Here is a 26457-nt window from a genome sequence, read left to right on the forward strand (position 1 = left end):
AATAAAGTAAACATTAAAAAAAATACAAAACTAAACCAAAACAGAGAATTTGTTACTAGCAGATCTCTCTTATAAGAAATATCTATGAGAAAGATTGTCCTTAAAGCCAACATGAAATGACAATTTAAATTCATATTAAATGACATTTAAATTCATATAAAAAAATAAAGAGCACCAATAAAAGTTGCTACATAGAGAAACAGGAAGTATGATCTAAATGTGTTTATGTGGTAACTCTTTTCTTATCCTATCTAATGAAAATACCATCGCATAAAGCAATGATTATAAAACTGTGTTGATATGTTTATTTGTATGATAATGACAGTACAAAGGAGCAGGGGAGGAAATGAAGCTATACTGGAGCAAAATTTTGAACACTATTAAAACTCAGTTGGTATTAATCTGAACTAGATTTTTATAAATTATGATGATAATTGTAGTCCCAGAGCAAGTACTACGAGAAAACTTTTTTTTTTAATGTTTATTTTATTGATTTTAGAGAGAGGAAGGAAGATAGAGGGAGAGACAGGAACATCAATCTGTTTCTGTATGTGCCTTGATCAGGGATTGAACCAGCAACCTCTGCGTTTTGAGGCAATGCTTTAACCAACTGGCCAGGGTAGGAAAAACTTTTAAATATAATAAAAGAAACAGCACAGGAATTAAAATGGCACAGCAGAAAATATCTGTTAAGCACAAAAGAAGGCAGTAATGGAGAAACAGAAGAACAAAAAAGACAAAATGCTTATATAAAACAAATAAAATTGCAGATGTAAATCCTAATCAGTAGTAATTAAATTAGACATAAATGTATTAAATACTTCAATAAAAATAGAGATTGGCAAATAAAATGTCATTATTCAACTTCATGCTGTCTACATAACCCACACTTTAAAAATGTTTTTTTATTGATTTTAGAGAGAGAGGAAGGGCGAGAGAGAGATAGAGAGAGATTGATTTATTGTTACACTTATTTATGCAATCATTGGTTGATTCTTGTATGTGCCCTGACCGGGGATCAAACCCACTACCTTGGCATATCAGGATAACATGCTAACCAACTGAGCTACTGGCCCCATGCACATAAGCCATATTTTAGATTCACAGACACAAAAAAAGTTTCAATTAAGAGGATAGAAAAAGATATATCATGAAAACAACAACCAAAGAATATTTGGAGTGGCTATAATGATATCAGACAAATAAAATTTAAGACAAAAATTAAGAAGCAAAAAATCCCCCATTTTATAACAATAAAAGAGTTAATCCATCAGGAACATATAACAATTACAAACAAATACACCAAGGAGATTAAAAAGTACGAACTACCAGTTAGAAAATTCATCCTGGAGATGTAATGTACGGAACAGGAAATATAGTCAATAACAGTAATATATATATTATGCATATATTTAATACATAGTAATATATAGTCAATACATTGTAAGAACTACGTATGGTGCCAGATAAATACTAGACTTATCATGGTGATTACTTAGTAAGGTATATAAATGTTTAATCACTGTATTGTGCACCTGAAACTAATACAATATTTTATGTTAACTATAATTTAAAAATAAATAAAAAATAAACAAATGTACCTAACAATAAAGTACCAAAATACATGAAGTAAAAACTGATAGAATTGAAGAGAGATATACACAATTCAACAATAACAACAGATGTTCCAATATTCCTTTACCAACAATGAATAGAACAACTAGGCAGATAACAGAAAAATAGAAGACTTGTACAACACTAAACCAGCTAGATATAACATTTATAGAATATACCAAGCCTGACCTATGGTGACACAGTGGATAAAGTATCAACCTTGAATGCTGAGGTCGCTGGTTTGAAACCCTGGGCTTGCTTGGTGAAGGCACGTATGGGAGTTGATGCTTCCTGTTCTTATGCAACCCTCTCTAAAATGAATTTTTAAAAATCATTAAAAAATAGATTTTATTAAAAAAAAGAACACACCGACAAACATTAAAAGAATATGCATTCTTCTCAAGTGCATACAAAATATGTTAAGCCATTTTAAATGACATCAATACATTTAAAAATATTGAAATAATACAAAGTATGTTCACTGGCCACAATGGAATAAAATTGGAAATAAATGAGAACAATTTAGGAAATTCACAAGTATGTGTAAATTAAACACACTCCTAAATAATCAGTGAGTCAAAGAATAATTCACAAGAGAAATCAGAAACAAAAATTTCTGTGACAGAGACAGAGAGAGGGACAGATAGGGACAGACAGAAAGGGAGAGAGATGAGAAGCATCAATTCTTCCTTGTGGCACCTTAGTTGTTCATTGATTGCTTTCTCATATTTGCCTTGACCAGGGGCTTCAGCAGACTGAGTGACCCCTTGCTCAAGCCAGCAACCTTGGGCTCAAGCTGGTGAGCCTTGTTCAAACCAGATGAGCCTGCACTCAAGCTGGCAACCATGGGGTTTCGAACCTGGGTCCTCCATGTCACAGTTCGACACTCTTTCCACTGTGCCATTGCCTGGTCAGGCTAGAAAATATTTTAAGATGAGTAAATTAAAATTCAAAATGCCAAAACTTACGGGAGGAATACAGCTAAAGCAGTGATTAGAGCTATAGATGCCTATATTAAAAAGGAGAAATATCTTAATCAATCACCTAAACTACTACGTTAAAAAAAAAAAAAAGCCTGACCAGGCAGTGGCGCAGTGGATAGAGCGTGGAACTGGGATGCGGAAGGACCCAGGTTCGAGACCCCGAGGTCGCCAGCTTGAGCGCGGGCTCATATGGCTTGAGCAAAGAGCTCACCAGTTTGGACCCAAGGTCGCTGGCTCCAGCAGGGGGTTACTCGGTCTGCTGAGGGCCCACGGTCAAGGCACATGTGAGAAGGCAATCAATGAACAACTAAGAAGTCGCAACACGCAACAAGAAACTGATGATTGATGCTTCTCATCTCTCTCCGTTCCTGTCTGTCTGTCCCTGTCTATCTCTGCCTCTGTAAAAAAAAAAAAAAAAAGACAGTCGTGGCCAGAGGGCTTGGTTGGTTGGAACATCATCCCAAAGCACAGAGGTTGCGGGTTTGAACCCTGGTCAGGGCACATACAAGAACAGATTGATGTTCCTGTCTCTTTCTCTCTCTCTCTCTTGCTAAACATTTAAGTAAACGTTTTAGTAAATGTTTAAAATAAAAACAGAAAAGGAAGAGCAAAATAACCCAAAGTAGTGGAAGGAAATAATAAAGAGTAAAATGAAAATAAGGGAAATAGAGGAAAGAAAACAATAGAGAAAATCAGCAAAACCAAAAGTTGGTTCTTTGAAAAGATAAAACTGATAAACTTTCAGCAAGATTAATCTGGAAAAAAGAGAAGAATAAGATTGCTAAAATCAAAAACAAAAGAGGAGACATCACTATTGTCATTACAGAAATAAAAAGCAATGTAAGAGATTACTATGAACAATTGTATGCCAATAAATTAGAAAACACACATGAAATTAACAAATACCTAGAAAGACACAAACTACCAAAGAGCATGCAAGAAGAAAAAAATTCTAAATACATCTGTAACAAATAAATTGGTAATTTTAAAGCTTCCCATAAAGAAAGATTCAGGCCTGACCAGGCAGTGGCTCAATGGAAAGAGCATCGAATTGGGAGGTGGAGGACTCAGGCTTGAGCCTGGTGGTCTTCTCCAGCTTGAGCGCAGGGTCACCGGCTTGAGTGCAGGATCATAGACATGACCCCATGGTCGCTGGCTGAGCCCAAAGGTCGCTAGCTTGAAGTTCAAGGTCGCTGGCTTGAGCCCACAGCTACTGGCTTGAGCAAGGGGTCACTACCTCTGCTGTATTCCCTGTCAAGGCACATACGAGGAAGCAATCAATGAACAACTAAGGTGTCTTAATGAAGAATTGATGCTTCTCATTTCTCTTCCTTCCTGTCTGTCTCTATCTGTTCCTCTCTCTGTCTCTCTTTCTGTCACAGAAAAAAAAAAGAAAAGAAAAGTTCAGGTCCAGATGGTCTTTGTGGTGCATTCTATCATATGTTTTAAGAATAGTTAATACCAATCATTCACAAACTCTTCCAAAGAAGAAAAGGAGGGAACACTTCCCAACGCATTTTATGAGACCAATATTACCCTGATACAAAATCAGACAAAGAAAACTACACTCCAATATCCATTTTGAATAGAGTCATAAGTCTCCTCAAAAAACTACTAGCAGACTGAATCCAGCATAATGTAAAAGGAATGATACACCATAACCAAATAGGATTCATCTCAGGAATACAAGTTGGTTTAGCATCCAAGTGTCAGTTGATTTAATAAAATACCATATGACTAGAATAAAGGGCAAAAATTACATGATCATCTCACTTGATGCAGATATATCATTTGACAAAATCCAAAATCCTCTTATAATAACAAATAAATAAAACAAACAACAAACAGAAAAAGAATAAAGGAATTTCCCCAACCTGATAAAGAATGTCTGTGAAAAGTCCACTGCTAAATTCATACTCAATGCCAAAAGGCTTTCCATAAAAGATCAGGAATAAGACAAGTATACCCACTCTCAACATGTCAATTAAATGCTGTTCTGAGGGTTGTAGCTAGGGATATTAGTTATGAAAAAGAAATGAAAACCATCCAGATTAAAAACAAGAAATAAAACTACTTCTATTCACAGATTATATAGCATTATATATAGACAACCATAAGGAACCCATAAAAACATTATACTACTACTACTAAGTTCAGCAAGTTTGTAGGAAACCAAACCAACATATAAAAATCAATTGTATTTCTATACACTAGCAATGAACAATATAAAAATGAATTTAAGCCTGACCAGGCAGTGGCGCAGTGAATAGAACATTGGACTAGGACATGGAGGACCCAGGTTTGAAACCCCAAGGTCGCCGGCTTGAGCGTGGGCTCATCTGGCTTGAGCACGGGCTCACCAGCTTGAGCTCGGGATCACTGGCTTCAGCGTGGGCTCATAGACATGACCCCATAGTTGCTGGTTTGAAGCCTAAAATTGCTGGCTTGATCCCAAGGTCGCTGGCTTGAGCAAGGGGTCACTCACTCTGCTGTAGCTCCCCCACCTCCCACCCCTGGTCAAGGCACATATGAGAAAACAATCAATGAACAATTAAGGTGTCTCAATGAAGAACTGATGCTTCTCATCTCTCTCCCTTCCTGACTGTCCCTATCTGTCCTTCTCTCTTTCTCTGTAAAAAAAAAAAAAAAAAAAGAAAAAAGAATTTAAGATTACAATTTCACTCACAACAGCATAAAAAGGAACAAAATACATTTAACAAAGTAAAAGGCTTGTACACTGAAAAGTATACAACATTGTTGAAAGAAATTAAAAACTTAATAAATGAAAAGACATTTCATATTCAATTCCATCTGACTCTTTTTGGAGAAACTGAAAATCTGAGCCTAAAATCTATATGCACATGGAAGAGACTCATAACAGTCCAAACAATTTTATTTTATTTTTTAATTTTTTTGAATTTTTATGAGTTTATTTGAGCCAAACTGACAATTGCCAGGAAGCAAAATCTCAACAAATTGAGAAAGTGCTCTGGAAAATGGCAGTTTTACCACTTATTTCATACATCAGAATCAAAGGGAAAGGTGTAAAGGGGTGATATAAAATTCATTGGTGATAGGTTAGGGAGGCGGGAGAAAGCAAAGTGGGAAAATTTCTGTCATGGGATAAACCAGGGGTCCTCAAACTACAGGCCCGCGGGCCGCATGTGGCCCCGAGGCCATTTATCCACCCCGGCCGCACTTCCAGAAGGGGCACCTCTTTCATTGGTGGTCAGTGAGAGGAGCATAGTTCCCATTGAAATACTGGTCACTTTGTTGATTTAAATTTACTTGTTCTTTATTTTAAATATTGTATTTGTTCCTGTTTTGTTTTGTTTTTACTTTAAAATAAGATATGTGCAGTGTGCATAGGGATTTCTTCATAGTTTTTTTTATAGTCCGGCCCTCTAACGGTCTGAGGGACAGTGAACTGGCCCCCTGTGTAAAAAATTTGGGGACCCCTGGGATAAACAGTAAATCAATAGACACGTACTTCTTTTATATTGGTGGGTATAGAGTACTCAACAGTCAACAATTAAAACGATAACAATAACGACGAGGGGATTTGTGGTCTCTGCTCTGGTGTGGTGATTGTGTTCTGAAGGGTCCAGAAAAGATAGGAAATTACCCTATCATTCCAAAGGTATATTATCCTAGATGCAAAAATACAATAGACAGGCTCAGGTAAGGTAAAGACTGACCTTTGACAGGGAAGATACCAAACTAGGACATGACTCTGCCATGACCTGCTTTTAGTTAGAAAGTTTTCATTTCAGGTCATCCTCTGTGGTTACTTTAGGTCTCTATTTGTAAGGCACCACATAGGCCTCCCCAGCTTCCCAGATTTAGTATCTGACTGCTTTTTTGTTCACAACCTTTTGAAGTACGATTTTGAAATGCAAATCAGAAGCCTTAAAATATTCATTATCAGTCATTTCACTTTCAGGTTTGAATAAGAAAGTAATCTAAAATCAAACAAAGACTTGTGCACAAAGATTAACTCCAGCTTTACAAGTAGGAGCAAATCTGGAGGGGAAGACCTTATTGCTCATCAATAAGAAAGGTGGCCTGGCCTGTGGTGGCGCAGTGGATAAAGCATCAAGGTCGCTGGTTTGAAACCCTGGTCAGGACACATACAGGAAGCAACTACTATGAGTTGATGCTTCTTGCTTCTCCCTGCCTCTTTCTCTTTCTCTCTCCCTATCTCTTTCTTCTCCTCTCTCTAAAAATAAATAATTAAAAAAAAAACAAAAAAACGGTAAAGTTAACTGTGGTTTGGCCAGACCATAAAATACTGTATAGCCACAAAATGGCATTTTCAGTGAGCATTTCATGATGGCAGAAAATTATTATGATATGATGTGAAGTCAGAAAAAAAAGTCTTGGACATATGGTGCCAACCAGGAAAACTTGGGGGAGAAAAGATGAGGCTGACTGTGTGTGATGGCGCTGAGCCCTCCTTTAGGCTCTTTGCTTTTCTTGTCATATCATAAACATATATATGCCATCTAGTCCCACATCCCTCCAGTTCCAACAGGAAGAAAGAGACTCATGTGACATCCTCTTCCTGAGACAGTTGATGTAGCCAAAGTGTCTGTGATTTGCAGAACACTGCATGAGTTGCAAAATGTTTCTGCAGGAGTATCTTTCCTTATGTTATCTTTGGTAACTAGATATTAATAAAGAAAGGGAGCAAAGAGAATCAGACATGGTTAAGCTTAATAAATCAGGGAGCTGAATTAGACAGTAAGCCTGCTTCACAAAGAAGTTACAGCTTCACACACCACCCAGGGCATCCTCTGCCCTCAGGATTTACTAATCCCCCAAAGCGGCCAGGAAGGATCATTACTGGGGGAGGAATAAAAACAGCAGGAGAAATTCCTCTGCTGGGCGAATGCCCCCTAGACGTCAAGATGGCTCAGGGGGAGGTGCTTCCACTTTGAGGCATGCACAGTAGAAACAAGATGGTGATCATAAAGGATGGAGCCTAGCCTGGGTAAAGGGTCAGACTGGATAAGGGAGACAGAACCCTGGAAGGTCTAGGAAATGGATTGGTTGGGGGGGTGGGGGGGAGGGCCCAGCACAAACCCAGGAAAGATTGGGAAGTTGATTGGTTAGCTTGAAGAAGTGCCTGGTCCTTCCCAAGCCAGAAATAATATAACCCAACCTTAACAAAGAACTCCGTCTCACTCACTCTCTCACCTGGTAACACATGCTTCCTGTATTTTGTTCACAGTCTCTCTCCAAGCAGTCATGTGGTCAGAGCAGCCACCTGCAGCCCAGCAGACCATGGGGGCCTGGGCACAGTGCCCGTCAGAGCACAGCCAGAAACAGCCTATGCTAGCCTGATGGGAACAAAGGTTGGAGTGGATTAAATTGAACTGAACCAATGGCACAAAGTTTATGGACACTGGCATTTCTCCTGGGCCTGACGGAGACGAGGCTGGACTTTGTCCACAGTGGGATGGACAGAGATGAGACATTGGGACAGCCTTCTATTTCCACCCGAACAAACCTTCCTATGAAGCCTCAACCTTCCATAGGTGAGTCTCCTGGAATGTCTTCCATGTGAGTCCATGAAAGACCTCATTTCCACCAACACCTGGTGAGCCAGCCAGGAAGGGAAGAGTCCTTGCTCCTCCTTCCTCATCCCTCCCCCTTGCAGGAGGCTGGAAGGTCTTTTCTTTATGGGCTCCTCTGCTACTCTTGCTGTGGGTTTTCCCACTCCTCTTCTCTCTTCTCTGTCACTGCTGATTCAGCTCCAGATCAAGACTTCCCCTGGCTCACACTTTTGTAGGGCTGGTCTAAGTGTCTTCAGAGGCCATCTTGGCCTTGCCAATCTCTCAGCTGCCACTGCCTGTGGCTCAGCACACACTGGGGCAGAGGTTGGGGGGAGTGCGGCACATTTTCTGTCTACCCTTCCACGGTTGCCAGGGTGCCTTTGTTCTCAGCACCGCCACAGTAAACAGCACTGGTTGGGCATTTCCCCTTGCTCTGTCCTGCACGCAAATCAGTGCAGTGGGACCTGATGGGACAATGGACTGATGGGTGCCGGGGACAGAATGCGGGAAGGGCATGTGCACCCGCTGCTGCCTCAATTGCTAGTCCTGGTGCATAAAACCCCAAGCGCATCCAGCTGCCTGTACTGCTTCTACAGCGGCAAGTGCCCAGGTGAGCAACCAGAGACCTCCTGCAGCTGCTGGAGGTCAGCCAAACTGTGTGCCATGTGGCCCTTTCAACTTGTTCCCCCTTCTCTTCTCTCCACCTCCAACCTGCTGTGCTCACACCCCCGGAGCCGCAGCATGGCTGGAGAGCTCACACGGGTCTTGAGGCCGAGGTTGCACTCCCCTCTCCCGCTGTAACTGCAGCTGCTGGTCCTGCCCCAGGTCAGGACATGATTGTATTGCCCTCTTTAGGAAGGTCTCCTCCCCTTTGGAGGAGGGGCGGGACAGGAGCCTTAGGGACACTGAAGGCTGGTCCAGGCAGAAATGGGCTTTGGGATGCCAATAGCTGGTAAAGAAGGGTTCACAAGCCATCTTGGGTTTTGGTCACGTGAGCACTGAGACTGGTTAAGCCTCCAGCTATCTAATTTCTTCCTCTTTTACAAGAAAGTTTTCTCTCCCTGAAGACAATAGGCAATACCACCTCCATCCACAGTGCCTCTAAAGACCCCTCTTAGGATACATACTCACCAAGGGGTAGAAATTTAACTCTGGGTTCCTCAAGGATAGGGTTTATAGGTAACTGTCTTTATGAAAATGAAGTCTGTACCTTTGAGGTCCAAATACCTGGTTTCCTATAACTCTTATCTGAGCCATCTTTTAAAATGCAAATTTCTCAGAGGTAATTCTTATCAAGAGAGAAAAAACCTGCCACTGAGCAAGTCATTTTAACTTATTTCCACTGTTTCTTTCTAGATCACTTACTTGGGCTTTATAATATCTGTCTCATAGAAGTATGTCTCTTAAAAATGTGAGTTTGACAATAAAAGAGCCTATATTTCTAAAAGTTATGAATCTGAAAAAAAAAAGTTGCCAATCTGAAGAATGTTAATTGCATACCTCTTAGTTACCTAATACAGAATTGGTGTTTGGTCTTTCACTTTGTTTTTTTGTTTGTTTGTTTGTTTCACCCTGACTGCATCCCCCCTCCCCCGTATTCTCCTCAACATCTCCCTTGCCCCCTCCCCATAGCACCCTCCCCCCTTCCCTTTAGGTTTATCCCATCCTATCATTCCCTTTCCCTCTGTTCTCTTTTCCTCTGGTCCCTTTGATCTCTCTTCTGTCTCAGTTCCGTTTCTCAGTTCACATTGTTCATTGGATTCCTCAAATGAGTGAGGTCATATGATATTTTTCTTTTTGTGCCTGGCTTATTTCACTTAACATAATAGTTTCCAGGTCCATCCATGTTGTTGCAAAAAGTAAGATTTCCTTCTTTTTCATGGCCCGATAGTATTCCATTGTATATATGTACCAAAGCTTTTTAATCCACTTGTCCACTGACAGACACTTGGGCTGTTTCCAGATCTTCGCTATTGTGAACAATGCTGCCATAAACATGGAGGTGCATTTCTCCTTTTGAATCAGTGATATGATATTCTTGGGATATATTCCTAAAAGTGGGATGGCTGGGCAAAAGGCAGTTCCATTTTTAATTTTTTGAAGGATCTACATACTGTTTTCAATAGTGGCTGCACCAGTCTGCATTCCCACCAGCAGTGCAGGAGGGTTCCCTTTTCTCCACATCCTCGCCAGCACTTATTCTGTGTTGTTTTGTTGATGAGCGCCATTCTGACTGGTATGAAGTGATATCTCATTGTGGTTTTAATTTGCATTTCTCTAATGATTAGTGATGTTGAGCATTTTTTCATATGCCTATTGGACATCTGTATGTCCTCTTTGGAGAAATGTCTATTCATTTCTTTTCTTTTTCTTTTCTTTTACAGAGACAGAGAGAGAGAGAGTCAGAGAGAGGGATAGACAGGGACAGACAGACAGGAACAGAGAGAGATGAGAAGCATCAATCATCAGTTTTTCTTTTTTTTTTATAATGGTTTTTTATTATTATTATTATTATAGAGACAGAGAAAGGGATAGATAGGGACAGATAGACAGGAACGAAGAGAGATGAGAAGCATCAATCATCAGTTTTTCGTTGCGACACCTTAGTTGTTCATTGATTGTTTTCTCATATGTACCTTGACTGTGGGCCTTCAGCAGACCGAGTAACCCCCTGCTTGAGCCAGCGACCTTGGGTCCAAGCTGGTGAGCTTTGCTCAAACCAGATGAGCCCGCGCTCAAGCTGGCGATGCTGGCGACCTCAGGGTCTCGAACCTGGGTCCTCTGCATCCCAGTCCGATGCTCTATCCACTGCGCCACCACCCAGTCAGGCCAATCATCAGTTTTTCATTGCGAGACCTTAGTTGTTCATTGATTGCTTTCTCATATGTGCCTTGACCACGGGCCTTCAGCAGACCGAGTAACCCCTTGCTCGAGCCAGCGACCTTGGGTCCAAGCGGGTGAGCTTTTGCTCAAACCAATGGGCCTGCGCTCAAGCTGGTGACCTCGGGGTCTCGAACCTGGATCCTCTGCATCCCAGTTCGACGCTCTATCCACTACACCACTGCCTGGTCAGGTGTCTATTCATTTCTTTTGCCCATTTTTTTTTCTTTTGCCCGTTTTTTTATTGGATTGTTTATCTTCCTACTGTTGAGTTTTATAAGTTCTTTATAAATTTTAATGATTAACCCTTTATCAGACGTATTGTCAACTGTGTTCTCCCATTGTGTAGTTTGTCTTTCTATTCTGTTCTTATTGTCTTTAGCTGTGCAAAAGCTTTTTAGTTTGATATAGTCCCATTTGTTTATCCTGTCTTTTATCTCACTTGCCGTGGAGATAGATCAGCAAATATATTGCTGCGAGAGATGTCGGAGAGCTTACTGCCTATGTTTTCTTTAAAGATGCTTATGGTTTCACAGCTTACATTTAGGTCTTTTATCCATTTTGAGTCGATTTTTGTGAATGGTGTAAGTTGGTGGTCCAGTTTCATTTTTTTTTAGGTAGCTGTCCAATTTTTTCAACACCATTTGTTGAAGAGACTGTCTTTACTCCATTGTATGCTCTTACTTCCTTTGTCAAATATCAGTTGCCCATAAAGGTGTGACTTTATTTCTGGGTTCTCTGTTCTGTTGCATTGATCTATAAGCCTGTTCTTATGCCAATACCAAGCTGTTTTGAGTACAATGGCCTTGTAGTATAACTTGATATTAGGAAGTGCGATACCTCCCAGTTTATTCTTCATTTTCAAGACTGCTGAGGCTATTCATGTTCTTCTTTGGTTCCATATCAATTTTTGGAATATTTGTTCTATATCTTTGAAGAATGTCATTGGCATTTTAATAGGAATTGCATTGAATGTATAGATTGCTTTGTGTAATATAGACATTTTAATGATGTTTATTCTTCCTATCTATGAACACGGTATATGCTTCCACTTGTTTGTATCTTCCTTGATTTTTTTAATCAATGTTTTATAATTTAATGAGTACAAGTCTTTAATCTCCTTGATTAAATTTACTCCTAGGTACTTTATTTTTTTGGTTGCAATAGTGAAGGAGATTGTTTCCTTAATTTCTCTTTCTGACAGTTCATTGTTGGTGTATAAAAATGCCTCTGATTTCTGAGTATTAATTTTATATCCTGCCACCTTGCTGAATTCATTTTTCAGGTCCAGTAGTTTTTTGACTGAGACTTTAGGGTTTTCTATATACAATATCATATCATCTGCAAATAATGATAGTTTTACTTCTTCTTTTCCAGTTTGGATGCCTTTTATTTCTTCTTCTTGTCTGATGGCTGTGGCTAGGACTTCCAGAACTATGTTGAATAAGAGTGGTGAAAGGGGGCACCCCTGCCTTGTTCCTGATCTTAAGGGGATTGCTTTTAATTTTTGCCCATTGAGTATGTTGGCTGTGGGTTTGTCATAGATGGTCTTTGTCATGCGGAGATATGTTTCCTGTATTCCTACTTTGCTGAGAGTTTTGATCATGAATGGGTGCTGGATTTTATCAAATGCTTTTTCTGTGTCTATTGAAATTATCATGTGGTTTCTTTCCTTCCTTTTGTTTATGTGATGAATCACATTGAATGATTTGCGAATATTGTACCAGCTTTGCCCCAGAATAAATCCCACTTGATCATGGTGTATGATTTTTTTCATATATTGCTGGATCTGGTTTGCTAATATTTTGTTGAGGATTTTATCATCTAAATTGATCAGGGATATTGGCCTATACTTTTCTTTCTTTGTGTTGTCTTTGCCTGGTTTTGGAATCAGAATTATGCTCGCCTCATATAATTTCCTTGAATTTTTTTGAAATAGCTTGAGAAGGATAGGAGTTAGTTCTTCTTTGAATATTTGGTAGAATTCACTTGTGAAGCCATCAGGCCCAGACCTTTTTTTTTTTCTGAGAGTTTTTTGATAATTGTTTTGACCTCATTTGTTGTAATCAGTCTGTTTAGGTTTTCTGATTCTTCCAGATTGATTTTTAAAAGATTATATGTTTCAAGAAATTTGACCATTTCATCTAGATTGTCTAATTTTTTGGCATACAGTTCTTCATAGTATTTTCTTACAATCCTTTGTATTTCCGTTGTGTCAGTTGTTATTTTTCCACTCTCATTTATAATTTTATTTATTTGAGTCCTCTCTCTTTTTTTTCTTGGTGAGTCTGGTTAAAGATTCATCGATCTTGTTTACCTTTTCAAAGAACCAGCTTTTGGTTTCACTGATTCTCTGTATTGTTTCTTTAGCCTCTATGTCATTTATTTCCACTCTTATCTTTATTATTTCCTTCCTTCAACTACCTCTGGGCTTTACTTGCTGTTATTTTTCTATTTCTTTTAGATGCAGGGTTAAGTTGTTTATTTGAGCTTTTTCTAGCTTCTTACAGTATACCTGTAATGCTATGAACTTCCTCTCAGTACTGCTTTTGCTGTGTCCCATAAATTTTGAGTTGTAAGCTCATTATCATTTGTTTCTAGGAATTTTTAAATTTCTTCTTTGATCTCATTGTTAATCCATTTGTTATTTAATAACATGTTATTTAGTTTCCAAGTGTTTGAGTATTTTTTAGTTTTTCTGTTGTGGTTGATTTCTAGTTTCATGCCATTGTGATCAGAGAAAATGCTTGATATGATCTCAATCTTCTTAAATTTGTTGAGACCGCTTTTGTGCCCTTACTTGTGGTCTATTCTAGAGAATGTACCATAAGCATTTGGAAAAAAAATGTATATTCTGCTGCTTTAGGGTGAAAGGTTCTGAAGATATTTATTAAATCCAGTTGATCTAGTATGTCCTTTAAGTCTGCTCTTTCTTTGTTAATTTTCTTTCTTGAGGACCTATCTAGTGATGTTAGTGGGGTATTGAAATCCCCTACTATTATAGTATTGCTGTTGATCTCGCCCTTTATATCCATCAAAGTCTGCTTTATATATGCTCCTATATTAGGTGCGTGGATATTTATAATGGATATATCTTCCTGTTGGATTGCTCCCTTTATCATTATGTAGTGACCTTCTTTATCTCTTACTATCACCTTCGTGTGTGTGTGTGTGTGTTTGTGTGTGTTGTTGTTTTTTTTTTTATGGCAGAGTGAGAGTCAGAGAGAGGGATAGATAGGGATAGACAGACAGGAACAGAAAGAGATGAGAAGCCATCAATCATCAGTTTTTCGTTGCCATTGCGACACCATAGTTGTTCATTGATTGCCTTCTCATATGTGCCTTGACTGCGGGCCTTCAACAGACTGAGTAACCCCTTGCTCAAGCCAGTGACCTTGGGTCCAAGCTGGTGAGCTTTTTGCTCAAGCCAGAGAAGCCCATGCTCAAGCTGGCGAACTCAGGGTCTTGAACCTGGGTCCTCCGTGTCCCAGTCTGATGCTCTATCCACTGCGCCACCACATGGCCAGGTTAGCCTTTGTTTTAAAGTCCATTTTGTCTGCTATAAGTATTGCTACCCCAGCTTTTTTTTTTTTCATTTCCATTTGCATGAAATATTTTTATCCATCCTTTTACCTTCAGTCTATGTGCATCTTTTGTTTTGAGGTGTTTCTCTTATAGACAGCATATGTATAGGTCCTGCTTTCTTATCCATGCAACTACTCTATGTCTTTTGATTGGAGCATTTAATCCATTTACATTTAAGGTTATTATTGTTATGTAGTTATTCATTGCCATTTTATTCTTTAAAGCTATATTCCTCTTTTACTATATTCTTTTTCCCCTTTTATCTGTTTACAACAGGCCTCTTAACATTTCTTGCAGCATTGGTTTGTTTGTAATAAATTCCTTGAGGTTTTTTTTTTTTTGTCTGGAGAGCTTTTATTTCTCCTTCAATTTTAAATGATAGCCTTGCTGGTTAAAGTAGTCTTGGTTGTAGGCTCTTGTTCTGCATTACTTTAAATATTTCTTACCATTCCCTTCTGGCCTCAAGTGTTTCTGTTGAGAAGTTGGATGTCATTCTTATGGGGGCTCCTTTGTAGGTGATAGCCTTTTTTTCTCTAGCAATTTTTAATATTTTCTCTTTATCTCTTAGCTTTGGTTTTAATTATGATGTGTCTTGGTGTAGATTTCTTTGGGTTTCTCTTTAATGGAATTCTCTGTGCTTCTTGAACTTATGTGACTTTTTCCTGCATCAATTTAGGGACGTTTCAGCTATGATTTGATTGAACAAGGTCTCTATCTCTTGTTCTTTCTCTTCTTCTTCAGGAGCTCCTATGATGCAGATGCTATTTCTCTTCATGTTGTCACAAAGCTCTCTTAGAGTTTCCTCAAACTTTTTGAGTCTCTTTTCTTTTTGATGCTCTGCTTCCGTGCCTTCATTTATCTTGTCCTCTAACTTGCTGATTCAATCCTCAGCTTCACCCATCCTGCTTTTAATTCCTTCCATTGTGGTCTTCATTTCTGATATTGTATTTGTCATTTCTGACTAATTCTTTTTTATTATTTCAGTGTCCTTTTTTATACTTGCTATCTCTTTATTTAGGTGCTTGTTATGTCCCTCTATTGTTGTTCTAAGGTCTTTGAGCATCCTAACAATCATTATTTTAAACTCTGCATCCAGTAATTTGGTTATATCTGACTAATTCAATCCTTTTCTGGGGATTTTTCTTGATTCATTTGGGTTGCATTTCTCTGCCTTCCCATTTTGTCTGTGTATAAGAAGGGTGTGGCCACTGGAGTCCCATGGGTGTGTCCTCTGTGTTCCCTAGGTGTGGTCTGTCTGCAGGCCCACCAACCCCTCTGCCACTGCCTCAGGCATTCAGGTATGGGCCTTGCCAGTGCCAACCCACTGCCGCAGTCATTACAGTTTCTGCCTCTCCTCTGTGAGTGGACTGTGTTTACATGCTTGGGCTACAAGCCCAGGCAGCCTCAGGCTTTGCCCTGCCCCCACAGGTGGGGCTGTGTGTCCTGTGGGCGGGATTGCAGGCGGGACCGCTCTTGCTTACCCAGCCCACAGCAGGGTCAGACTGCTTTCCTGTGCCCCTTCCACCCCCACCAGTGGGGACTGAGCTCATACCGGGCCTCAGTCATGGCCGGCCTGGCTTCTGCCTCTGCCAACAGGACCACACTTTGGCATCCCACCACTGCCCGCCCTCTGGAGAGCCCTCAGCAGTGTGTGTTGGGGGTGACAAAGCTCATACTTTAGCACTCAATACTGTATCCCTGATGGCTCCCTCCTTCTAAGTGACTCTGCTCTGAGTGCCATGGGAGAGCTTGTTTGGCTGGTGTCCTGCTTCCCTTTGCTGATATTGCTGGTTCCAGGGGAAATATTCATTTTAGATTTGTGGGGTGACTCAGCCCAGGGGTTAGGGTGGCTGTCCCTCAAAGTGTTTCTCCCTGTGCCTCCTAGATTACACTCTCTTCCTGCTACTCCGGTCCTCTCAGCTCTCCCCATCTCCTAGAGTCCCGGGTGAGTGGTTGTGAAAGAGGTTTTCTGCACGGTCCCTTTAAGAAGAATCCTGAGTCTGAGAAATCTGTCTCATCTCACAAACAGTACACCAGCTTGTTTTGCAGCTAAATACTGTCCATATGCCTTTTCTAGGCTCTGGGGATGCAGGCTGGGGCTTTGTTCTTGGGGCCCAGACCCTTCCCTCTCCACTAAACTCACTTCCTGCCATGTGAGTCCCTTCAGGCTGCCCTTTGTTCCTGGGAGCTGGGCAGCCCTCTCTGCATTTCCACTTTTCCCAGTAGGCTCAGTGTGGCTTCTTCAGTGTTCCTTGGTTGAAGAGTCCTCTTAGTTTAGTCCAAAGTTGGTTTTTCCAGATGATGGTTCTTAAAATTAAGTTGTAATCCACTTTGGTTCTGGGAGGTGGAAGTTGGAACATCCCCTTACCATTGCCATTTTGCTGCCGGGCCCAAACAATTTTAATAAAGAACAAAATTGGAGGGTTTAGACTTCCTGATTTCAAAACTTATTACAAAACTTATTACAGTGTGGTAATAGTATAAGAATAGATATACACATGCCTGACCTGTGGTGGCGCAGTGGATAAAGTGTCAACTTCGAATGCCAAGGTTGCCAGTTTGAAACCCTGGGCTTGCCTGGTCAAGGTACATATGGGAGTTGACACTTCCTGTTCCTCCTCCCTTCTCTCTCTCTCTCTCTCTGTCTCTTTCTCTATCTCTCCTCTCTAAAAAACTGAATTAAAAAAAGAATAGATATACAAATCAATGGAATAGAACGTAGAATCCAGATTTTTCACAATGGTTTCAAGACATTTAAATGGGATAAGTGACCATTCAAAGAATAATATTTTCAAAATATGATGCTGGGACACAACTGGATATTCCCATGCAAAAAAAAAATTGTGTTGAACCCTTATTCTACTACATATATACAACTTAACTCAAAAGGGACCAAAGATAATGAGATATCACCTGACACCTATTAGGATGACTTTTATTTTTTGAAAAAATTCAACAGAGGCCCTGGCCGGTTGGCTCAGCGGTAGAGCGTCGGCCTGGCGTGCGGGGGACCCGGGTTCGACTCCCGGCCAGGGCACATAGGAGAAGCGCCCATTTGCTTCTCCACGCCCCCCCCTTCCTCTCTGTCTCTCTCTTCCCCTCCCGCAGCCAAGGCTCCATTGGAGCAAAGATGGCCCGGGCGCTGGGGATGGCTCCTTGGCCTCTGCCCCAGGCGCTAGAGTGGCTCTGGTCGCGGCAGAGAGACCCCCCAGAGGGGCAGAGCATCGCCCCCTGGTGGGCAGAGCCTCGCCCCTGGTGGGCGTGCCGGGTGGATCCCGGTCAGGCGCATGCGGGAGTCTGTCTGACTGTCTCTCCCCGTTTCCAGCTTCAGAAAAATGCAAAAAACAAACAAACAAACAAAAAAAAATTCAACAGAAAATAACAAGTGTCGGCAAGAATGGGAAGAAATTGGAACTCTTTTACAATTTTTTTCCTCTTATACACTGTTAAAATTATTATTTTTAAAAATTATTTATTAATTTTAGTGAGAGAGGATGGAAGAGAAAGAGAGAGGAACATTGATTTGTTGTTCCACTTACTTATGCATTCATTGGCTGATTCTTGTATGTGCCCTGACTCAGATCGAACCCATACCTTGCTGTATGAGTTGAAACTAACCAACTGAGCTATCAGCCAGGGTGCTCTCTTGTACACTGTGGATGGGAATATAAAATTGTATAGCTGCTATGGAAAATAGCATGACACTTCCTCAAATATTAAAAATAGAATTACCATGTGGTCCAGCTATTTCACTTCTGGATATACACCCAAAAGAATTGAAAGCAGCGTCCTTAAGAGATATTTATACACCCATGTTTATAGCAGCATTTTTCACAATAACCAAGAGGTGGAAGCAACCCAAATGTCCACTGATGAGTGAATGGAAGAATAAAGTGTGGTATATATACATACAATGAAATATTATTCAACTATAAAAAGGGATGAAAGTCTGACACATGGGTGAATTTTATGGATATTATGTAGTCAAAGAAGCCAGAGAACAAACACTGTATGATGTCACTTATAGAAGGTACCTAGAGTAGTAGTCAAATTCATAGAGACAGAAAGTCAAATGACGGTCATCAAGAACTGGGGGAGGAGGAAATGGGGAGTAGTTCTTTACTGGGGGTTATAGAGCGTCCTCAGGTTACGGCAGTCTCCACATACAACATTTTGAGTTTACAACACTAACTCCCATAAAAACTTTAAAAAGTTGAGACATGAGTGTTTTTGGCTTACACCATTAGTGTCGTACTACGTGGGTGAACTAGTTTGGTTGCGAGTGGTGGAAGAATACATAGTAACATAGCAAATGAGTGAAGGAGATGTTGTCCCCTGCCCCCTCGTACGCTTACCTACATCATTTAGGAATGTTAAAAGCACAAGTGTCATATTTGTGTTAGGCTAGGGTGTGTTTCAATTTACACCAAAATTTAGGTTATGTCACTGTCCTTAGGAACAAAACTGTGTCATAACCTGAGGACACCCTGCAGTTGTTTAATGGGAAGAGAGTTTCATTGTTACAAGATGAAAAGTTCCGGAGATTGGTGGCACAATATGAATTACTTAACATTACTGAACTGTATGCCTAAAAATGGCTAAGACCTAAAAATAATGTGTATTTTACTACAATTTTCACAGGGCTTTCCAAAATGCATAAATATGTTTAAAGAAAAATGTTATATGATGAGAGATTGCCGTTTTCCAGATCTGAGACAGTTTTTCCCTATGACTCTTGACTTCTGTATCTCAACTTCTACCTGTGTCAACCTCACTGCTCATAAATTAACCTGATAGTTGTCATTTGAGCCTACTTGGTATTTGCCGGACTTTTCCAGATATAATGCTCAACAATCTTCTGGTGAGCCAACAACAGATTAGCAAGGTTTCGTGGTATTTCCCATGGTCGCATGTGAGACAGAGCTGTTATTCAGTCTCAACACTTGTCTCAAAAGTCTGGGAGCACGGTTTAGTGACATTTACAAGATCATGTGAGGGATGGAGCTGTCACTTGGTCCCAAGGCCTGACCCTAAAGCCTGGGTTCTACTACACCACATCTTATTTCCACCTCAAGTATAGGGAATCTCAAAAATTCAGATTCTCCTAGGACCTTGGTCAGCAAACTGTGGCTAGTGAGCCACATGTGGCTCTTTGGCCCCTTGAGTGTGGCTCTTCTACAAAATACCACGTGCGGGCTCTACCTCAATAAGGAATGTACCTACCTATATATATTTTTAATTAATTTATTTATTTATTCATTTTAGAAAGGAAAGGGAGAGACAGAGAGAGAGAAGGGGGGGAGGAGCTGGAAGCATCAACTCCCATATATATGTGCCTTGACCAGGCAAGCCCAGGGTTTTGAACCGGCAACCTCAGCATTTCCAGGTCGACGCTTTATCCACTGCACCACCACAGGTCAGGCTATATAGTTTAAGTTTAAAAAATTTGGCTCTCAAAAAAAATTTCAATCGTTGTACTGTTGATATTTGGCTCTGTTGACTAATGATTTTGCCCACTACTGCCCTAGGAGATGAGTGGTTCTGTAAATTTTGATAAAAGTTGAATGTGTGGATCCTGGAATGAGTAAATGAACAAATAAAGAGATGAAATCAAGCAGAATTGCCTAACTTGACAGATTAAGGAAGCCTTGAAGAGGCTGGCATCTGGACGGAAGGAAGCGGAACTGGAATTGCTAAACGCAGCGCACATTCTGTTCGTAAGCACTTTCAGAGCTTCTGCAGTCTATCCCGCCTGAGGACAGAGACCACTGGGGACACGCCTGGCTCCTGCAGCTGTGGCCAGCCCAGAGAGAGGCCAGTCCATACACAGCAGGGTGTGCTCCCAGCAGCAAAGGAGTCTCAGGTAAGATGCCCTAAGGAGAGAAGGGTGGCAGGGCACTGGGGCCACCTGGTGGGTCTGTGTAGGGGAGGATCATGCCTTTCTGTAGGAAGATCACTCTGTTTCCTGTGCGGAAGATGACTTGAAGGGTAAATTGGAAGAAGGAGGACCTGACCCCAAACACAGAGCCAAGGGAAAGTAGGACCCTTCCAGGGCTAGGAAATCAATTGCATGTGGGAATAGTGAGGGACAGGAATGGGTCTTTGCTATCAACTCTTAGGTACTTCAGTGACTGAGCCCAAAGGAACAGATCTGTAATGGGTGGGGATGGGGGTGATTGACAGGCAGACATGAACAGACAAGGGGGCTGTCACTTTTTCTAGGTGCCTCCCTGTCTGGTAGGCTGCTTTAACACGAGAGATGTTCATGTTGTCTTTCAGTCCAGGAATCTCTGCATTTATTTTTGAGGAGTGAGGTGGCCATCTGGTGCATTAGTCCAGCTCTTAGAGCTCAGGAAGTCAGATTCACCATGGGGTGCAGGGAGGAAATGGCTTTTAGGAAATAGGAAAAAGTCTGAGAGAATAAAGCTGTTTAAAACCCCATATTCTTTCCATTTCTGTATCCTGTAACCAAACACGGTCCTGTTTGTGTTGCATCACTTGATCCTCATGCTGATTTGGAGAACACAGCCGAGCGGGCCACTGCCTTCCCAGGCTAACAGGGTTTCTAAGCTCACATGGGAGCCCAGGTGATGCAGGGTCTAAAGGCGAAGCACTTGTTGAACACAGGAGAAGGACGCTGTGTGTCCCTGGCCCTTTTGAGGAAGAAGGGAAGAGACCTAAGCTCCTTAATTACTTTTTATAGGTAAAGTCCAGGGAAAACTTGTGAACACATGATATCTTCTCTAACTTGGGAAAAGGCCTCCAGGGCCCACCTTCTAAAATCAGATACCCTCTGAGCCTTCCAAGTCTGGGTGAGGGAGCCCCCTTTGCCAGCCTTATCTGCCTTAGCCTCAGAGGGCCCCAGGACACTAGCACTGAAAGAACAGGGTCCCACTCTTCCTTCACTGTGGAGATGGGAGACTGAGATGGGGTGAAGGGAGCACCCTGCACAGGGCTCTCTCCCCTCAGGCCTTGTTCTCCTTCTCCACAGCTTCTTCTGCAGCAACAGAAAGACATGGCCTGGCCATTGACACCACCTCTGCTGCTGCTGGGCTGCATTTTGGCCTCCACGTGCAGTGCCAGAGACAGGACAGACCTGCTCAACGTCTGCATGGATGCCAAACACCACAAGACAGAGCCAGGCCCTGAGGACAAGCTGCATGACCAGGTATGGCTGGAGTGTGGCTCTGGCTGGGGAGGGGATTAGTTCTGACAGGAAAGAGGAAGTTAGGGTGTTGGGGGAAGGGTTGAGGGGTCAGACACCCCATTGTCTAGTTCTTGCTGAGAAGATAAAGGTTGGGCAGTGGTTTAGGCGATTTTAGGGGTGGCCTCCGCAGAATAGGATATCATGTCAGCAATAATATGGAATAATCATTTATTGAGTACTTACTGGGTAGGTATCATGTGTTTTCTGTACATACTTTCACTTTCCCCAGTGGCCCTTTGAGGTAGGTAGATGACATTTTCCACATGATACAAATGAGGAACGGGCCAAGAGGAGCATATGGACACCCAGAGGAACTGGACATGACCCGCCCTTGCAGTGGGGTCAGGGGAGGAGTGGGGTGGATACCTCCCAGACTTTGGGGGAGGATGGTTTTTCCTACTTTCACTATATGCCAGTCCTGTGGAGTGCTAAGGACAAAGAGGAAGGCCCCTGATGACTGTGGCACAGGGCAGAGGTGTTGTACTTTCACACATTCTATAAAACCTATGCCACCTGTTTGCAATTGTATTAGACTCCGTGTCTCCTTTTTATGACAACTATTGTTTAGACTCTTTTCTATCCTGGAATGAAGTTCAAAACTAATAGAATCTATTTGCACATCTAATTTTAAAATATCAATATAACCACCTGTAATGCAAAGGAGAATTTTAAAAAGTAATTTAGAAGAAAAACACAACAAAACAAACAACAAAAAATGTAATTTATAATAAAATAACTACATTTCAATATGTCAATTTTCTACTATGATGATATTAGAGGTCATTGGGACATAGCACATTTCTTTTATTGGCAAATTCACTATGAATGGGGCAGCTGCAAATGAAGATTGATACAGGTGTATTCTATTGGAAATTTAAGTGCTTTAAGATACTTTAAGCAGTATTGCCATTGATGACACAATCTTCTAAATAGTGATTAACTCTAGTAACTAAAAACTTATAGTATAGGCTTCCATTTCATGGTGTTTGTTGTCCTGGAAAATCTGGTCTATATTAAAAACATGCTAAACTATGGTGTGTCTATATGTAAGATGAAGTTTGGTTTGGACTAGAACATCATAAATATGTCTTTCATTTACTTTTTTAGCAAATATTTCTGTGGGCCTGCTATGTGGCTGGTACTGACTTTGCCACTGGGGGAACACAGATGTAATACTTGCCACAAATAAGGTCATTCAACAATAAACTACTGCGTCACTCAATCTCTTTTCTTCTTTACTCAAAATGTCACGTTCCAATGAGGATTTTCAAACCACCTTATTTAAAATTTCAACAATCAGGTCCTGGCCGGCTGGTTCAGTGGTAGAGCGTTGGCCCGGTGTGCGGAAGTCCCGGGTTTGATTCTAGGCCAGGGCACACAGGAGAAGCGCCCATCTGCTTCTCCACCCTTCCCTTTCTCCTTTCTCTCTATCTCTCTCTTCTCCTCCCGTAGCCAAGGCTCCATTGGAGCAAACTTGGCCTGGTCACTGAGGATGGCTCCATGGCCTTCACCTCAGGTGCTAGAATGGCTCCGGTTGCAATGGAGCAATGCCCCACATGGGCACAGCATCACCCCCTGGTGGGCATGCCAAGTGGATCCCGGTTGGGTGCATGCGGGAGTCTGTCTCTCTGTCTCCCTGCTTTTCACTTCAGAAAAATACAAAAAAAAAAAAAAATTCAACTATCGACCCTGGCCAATTGGCTCAGTAGTGGAGGGTCATCCCAGCATGTGATGTCCCAGGTTTGCTATATGGTTAGGGCACACAAGAGAAGTGACCATCTGCTTCTCCATCGCTCCTCTTCCCCTTCTCTCTCTCTCTCTTTTTTCCCCTCCAGCAGCCATGGCTTGATTGGTTCTAGCACATTGGTCTCCTGAAGCTGAGAATGGCTCAGTGAGCCTCTGCCTCAGGCACTAAAAATAGCTTGGTTGCAAACATGGCCCAAGATGAGCAGAGCATTGGCCCTAGATGGGCTTGTGTGGTGGATTCCAGTTCAGGCACATGCGGGAATCTGTCTCTCTATCTCCTCTCCTCTCATTTGGAAAAGAAGAAAAAAAAGTTTAACAATCCCCCCATATTCCACATACCAATTCCTTGCTGTAAATTTCCCTATATAGTTGATCATATCCTTACATAGCATATTTTTTCTCTTTTAGTGTCCTCCTGTCTGTCTCCCCTGACCAGAATGTAAGACCCACAAACACATATTTCTGTCTGTTCTGTTGTCTGCTGTATTATCCTCTCAAGACAAGGTATCCCCCAAGCTCCCACAACCTCATGATCACACTGTTGTAATTGAGTGTCCCCCAAGATAGAAGTTCCTGGAGGCCAAGGACAGAGAGGTCCTCACCGTGAACATTTCTAGGGCAACCAACCTGGGGCAGGAGTCAAGAACCAAATAGGGAGAGGCTGATGTGGCAGAAGTTTTTGGTGGGAAGGACTTAGTGTTGTGTCCTCCCCACCAGTGCAGTCCCTGGAGGAAGAATGCCTGCTGCTCTGTCAGCACCAGCCAGGAGCTGCACAAAGACACTTCCCTCCTGTACAACTTTAACTGGGACCACTGTGGCCCGATGAAGCCTGCCTGCAAGCGCCACTTCATCCAGGACACCTGTCTCTATGAGTGCTCCCCCAACCTGGGGCCTTGGATCCAGCAGGTATGGGAGTCTCCCTAACATGCCCCAGCAGGCTGCCCTCCAGCTCAGTCAAGGCTGTGGCTGCCAACATGCCTGGCTGAGAGGAGCCTCCCCATTCCCCTCCCATCCAGGTGGACCAGAGCTGGCGCAAAGAACGTTTCCTGAACGTGCCCCTGTGCAGAGAGGACTGTGAGAGCTGGTGGGAAGACTGCCGCACCTCCTACACCTGCAAGAGCAACTGGCAAAAGGGCTGGAACTGGACCTCAGGTGAGGGCTGGGCGGGTGAGGTGATGGAGATGGGGTTTGGACAAAGGCGGTTTGATGATCTGGCATTGTGTGAATATTTCTGGGGTAACCAAAGGCTGAATGTCTATTTTATTTCCCCTTGCAGGATCTAACAAGTGTCCAGCAGGGGCTGTGTGCCGCACCTTTGAGTCCTACTTTCCTACTCCTACCGCCTTGTGTGAGGGTCTCTGGAGTCATTCCTACAAAGTCAGCAACTACAGCAAGGGAAGCGGCCGCTGTATCCAGATGTGGTTTGACCCAGCCCAGGGCAACCCCAATGAGGAGGTGGCAAGGTTCTATGCCTTGGCCATGACTTCTAACGCCCTGCCCCGTGGGGTTGGGCTTCTCCTGCTCAGCCTTTCCCTGGTTCTGCAACTCTGGCTCCTTTCCTGAGTTCAGCTCTTTCCAGATGTCCTCTCTCTCTGACTCCAGCTTTGAGGACCAGTTTGGGCTCAGCTCAGGTTCACAAATGAGGGAGCCCTTAGCATGCCTCCATCCATTACTCATCCCTCTGTCAGCCAGTTCCTGTTCCACTGTGGGGTTTGGGGTTTCTCTGACAGCCAGTTTTAACAAACAGACACATTTGTATCTGATTATTTTGGTTGTGAGTTTGTGAATGGATAGAGGAGAAATTCCATAGCTTTTGGATTCCTTCAGATTAGAGAAATGAAACCCAGGTTTTAACCTCAGCTCAGATACCCACTATGTGAAAGGGCAAAGTTGCTAGACTGCTCTGCTTGCAACCTTAGTTTCTTCTTCATAAAATGAGGCTAATAATCCCTCCTTCTCTCAGGGTTGAGTGAAATTCAGTGTGTGCGTAAAGTCATGATGCACTTTTGACCAGTCCTAGGAAAGCAACAAAAGACGATAGAAATGTGAAATCTGCACCAAATAAAAGGAAAACTCTCCCAGTTTCTGTAGGATGATGTGGCAGCATGTGCGCATGCGCAGATGATGATGTAACACCGTGTATACAGCGGAGCAGCCCACGGCCATGCCAGTCGAGATGTGGATGGTAGAGAGGAAAGTTTAGTGTGTTCTGTGACTCGCCTAATTTGAATCCGTGACCAAGGTGCAACGTGAATATCGGCATATTTATAACGAAGCGCCACCACATAGGAATAACATTACTCGGTGGGATAAGCAGTTGAAGGAAACTGGCAGTTTGGTGGAGAAACTCTGTTCTGGTAGGCCATCAGTCAGTGATGAGTCTGTAGAGGCTATAAGGGATAGCTACCTAAGGAGCCCTAAAAAGTCTGTGCGGGAGCCCACATCGAACTGCACTGAATAAGTATGAAACTGGGAGAGTTTTCCTTTTATTTGGTGCAGATTTCACATTTCTATCTTTTGTTGCTTACCTGTGACCTGTCAAAAGTGCACCATGACCCTGGCCAGTTGGCTCAGTGGTAGAGCGTCGGCCTGGCGTGCAGAAGTCCCGGGTTCGATTCCCGGCCAGGGCACACAGGAGAAGCGCCCATCTGCTTCTCCACCCCTCCCCCTCTCCTTCGTCTCTGTCTCTCTCTTCCCCTCCCGCAGCCAAGGCTCCATTGGAGCAAAGATGGCCCGGGCGCTGGGGATGGCTCCTTGGCCTCTGCCCCAGACGCTAGAGTGGCTCTGGTAGCAACAGAGCGACGCCCGGAGGGGCTGAGCATCGCCCCCTGGTGGGCAGAGCGTCGCCCCCTGGTGGGCATGCTGGGTGGATTCTGGTCCGGTG

The 26457-nt window shown here is 42.3% G+C and overlaps 1 protein-coding gene and 1 long non-coding RNA gene across 3 annotated transcripts in view; one reads left to right on the top strand and one right to left on the bottom strand.

Annotated features, from left to right (window-relative positions):
• LOC136394498 (uncharacterized) overlaps positions 1-7915 on the bottom strand; it is a 54107-nt gene extending 46192 nt beyond the window's left edge. Inside the window, exon 1 of the long non-coding RNA XR_010749200.1 lies at positions 7797-7915. This is a non-coding gene — a long non-coding RNA (uncharacterized lncRNA). The remainder of the gene's footprint in view (positions 1-7796) is intronic.
• A 73-nt stretch (positions 7916-7988) lies between these two features.
• On the top strand, positions 7989-25336 carry FOLR2 (folate receptor beta). Of its 2 annotated transcripts, none has more exons than XM_066367547.1 (6): positions 7989-8137; positions 20257-20483; positions 21612-21788; positions 24291-24479; positions 24590-24725; positions 24850-25336. In XM_066367547.1, exons 3-6 carry the CDS (start codon positions 21636-21638, stop codon positions 25134-25136), a joined length of 765 nt encoding a protein of 254 aa, XP_066223644.1. In that variant the 5' UTR covers positions 7989-8137; positions 20257-20483; positions 21612-21635; the 3' UTR covers positions 25137-25336. The 2 variants fall into 2 exon arrangements, with proteins under 2 accessions (XP_066223644.1, XP_066223654.1); XM_066367557.1 differs by having other exon boundaries at positions 8064-8137; positions 20343-20483.
• The last annotated feature ends 1121 nt before the right edge of the window (positions 25337-26457 follow it).

Source organism: Saccopteryx leptura, chromosome 1, assembly GCF_036850995.1.
Source record: "Saccopteryx leptura isolate mSacLep1 chromosome 1, mSacLep1_pri_phased_curated, whole genome shotgun sequence".
Lineage (NCBI taxonomy): Eukaryota > Metazoa > Chordata > Mammalia > Chiroptera > Emballonuridae > Saccopteryx > Saccopteryx leptura.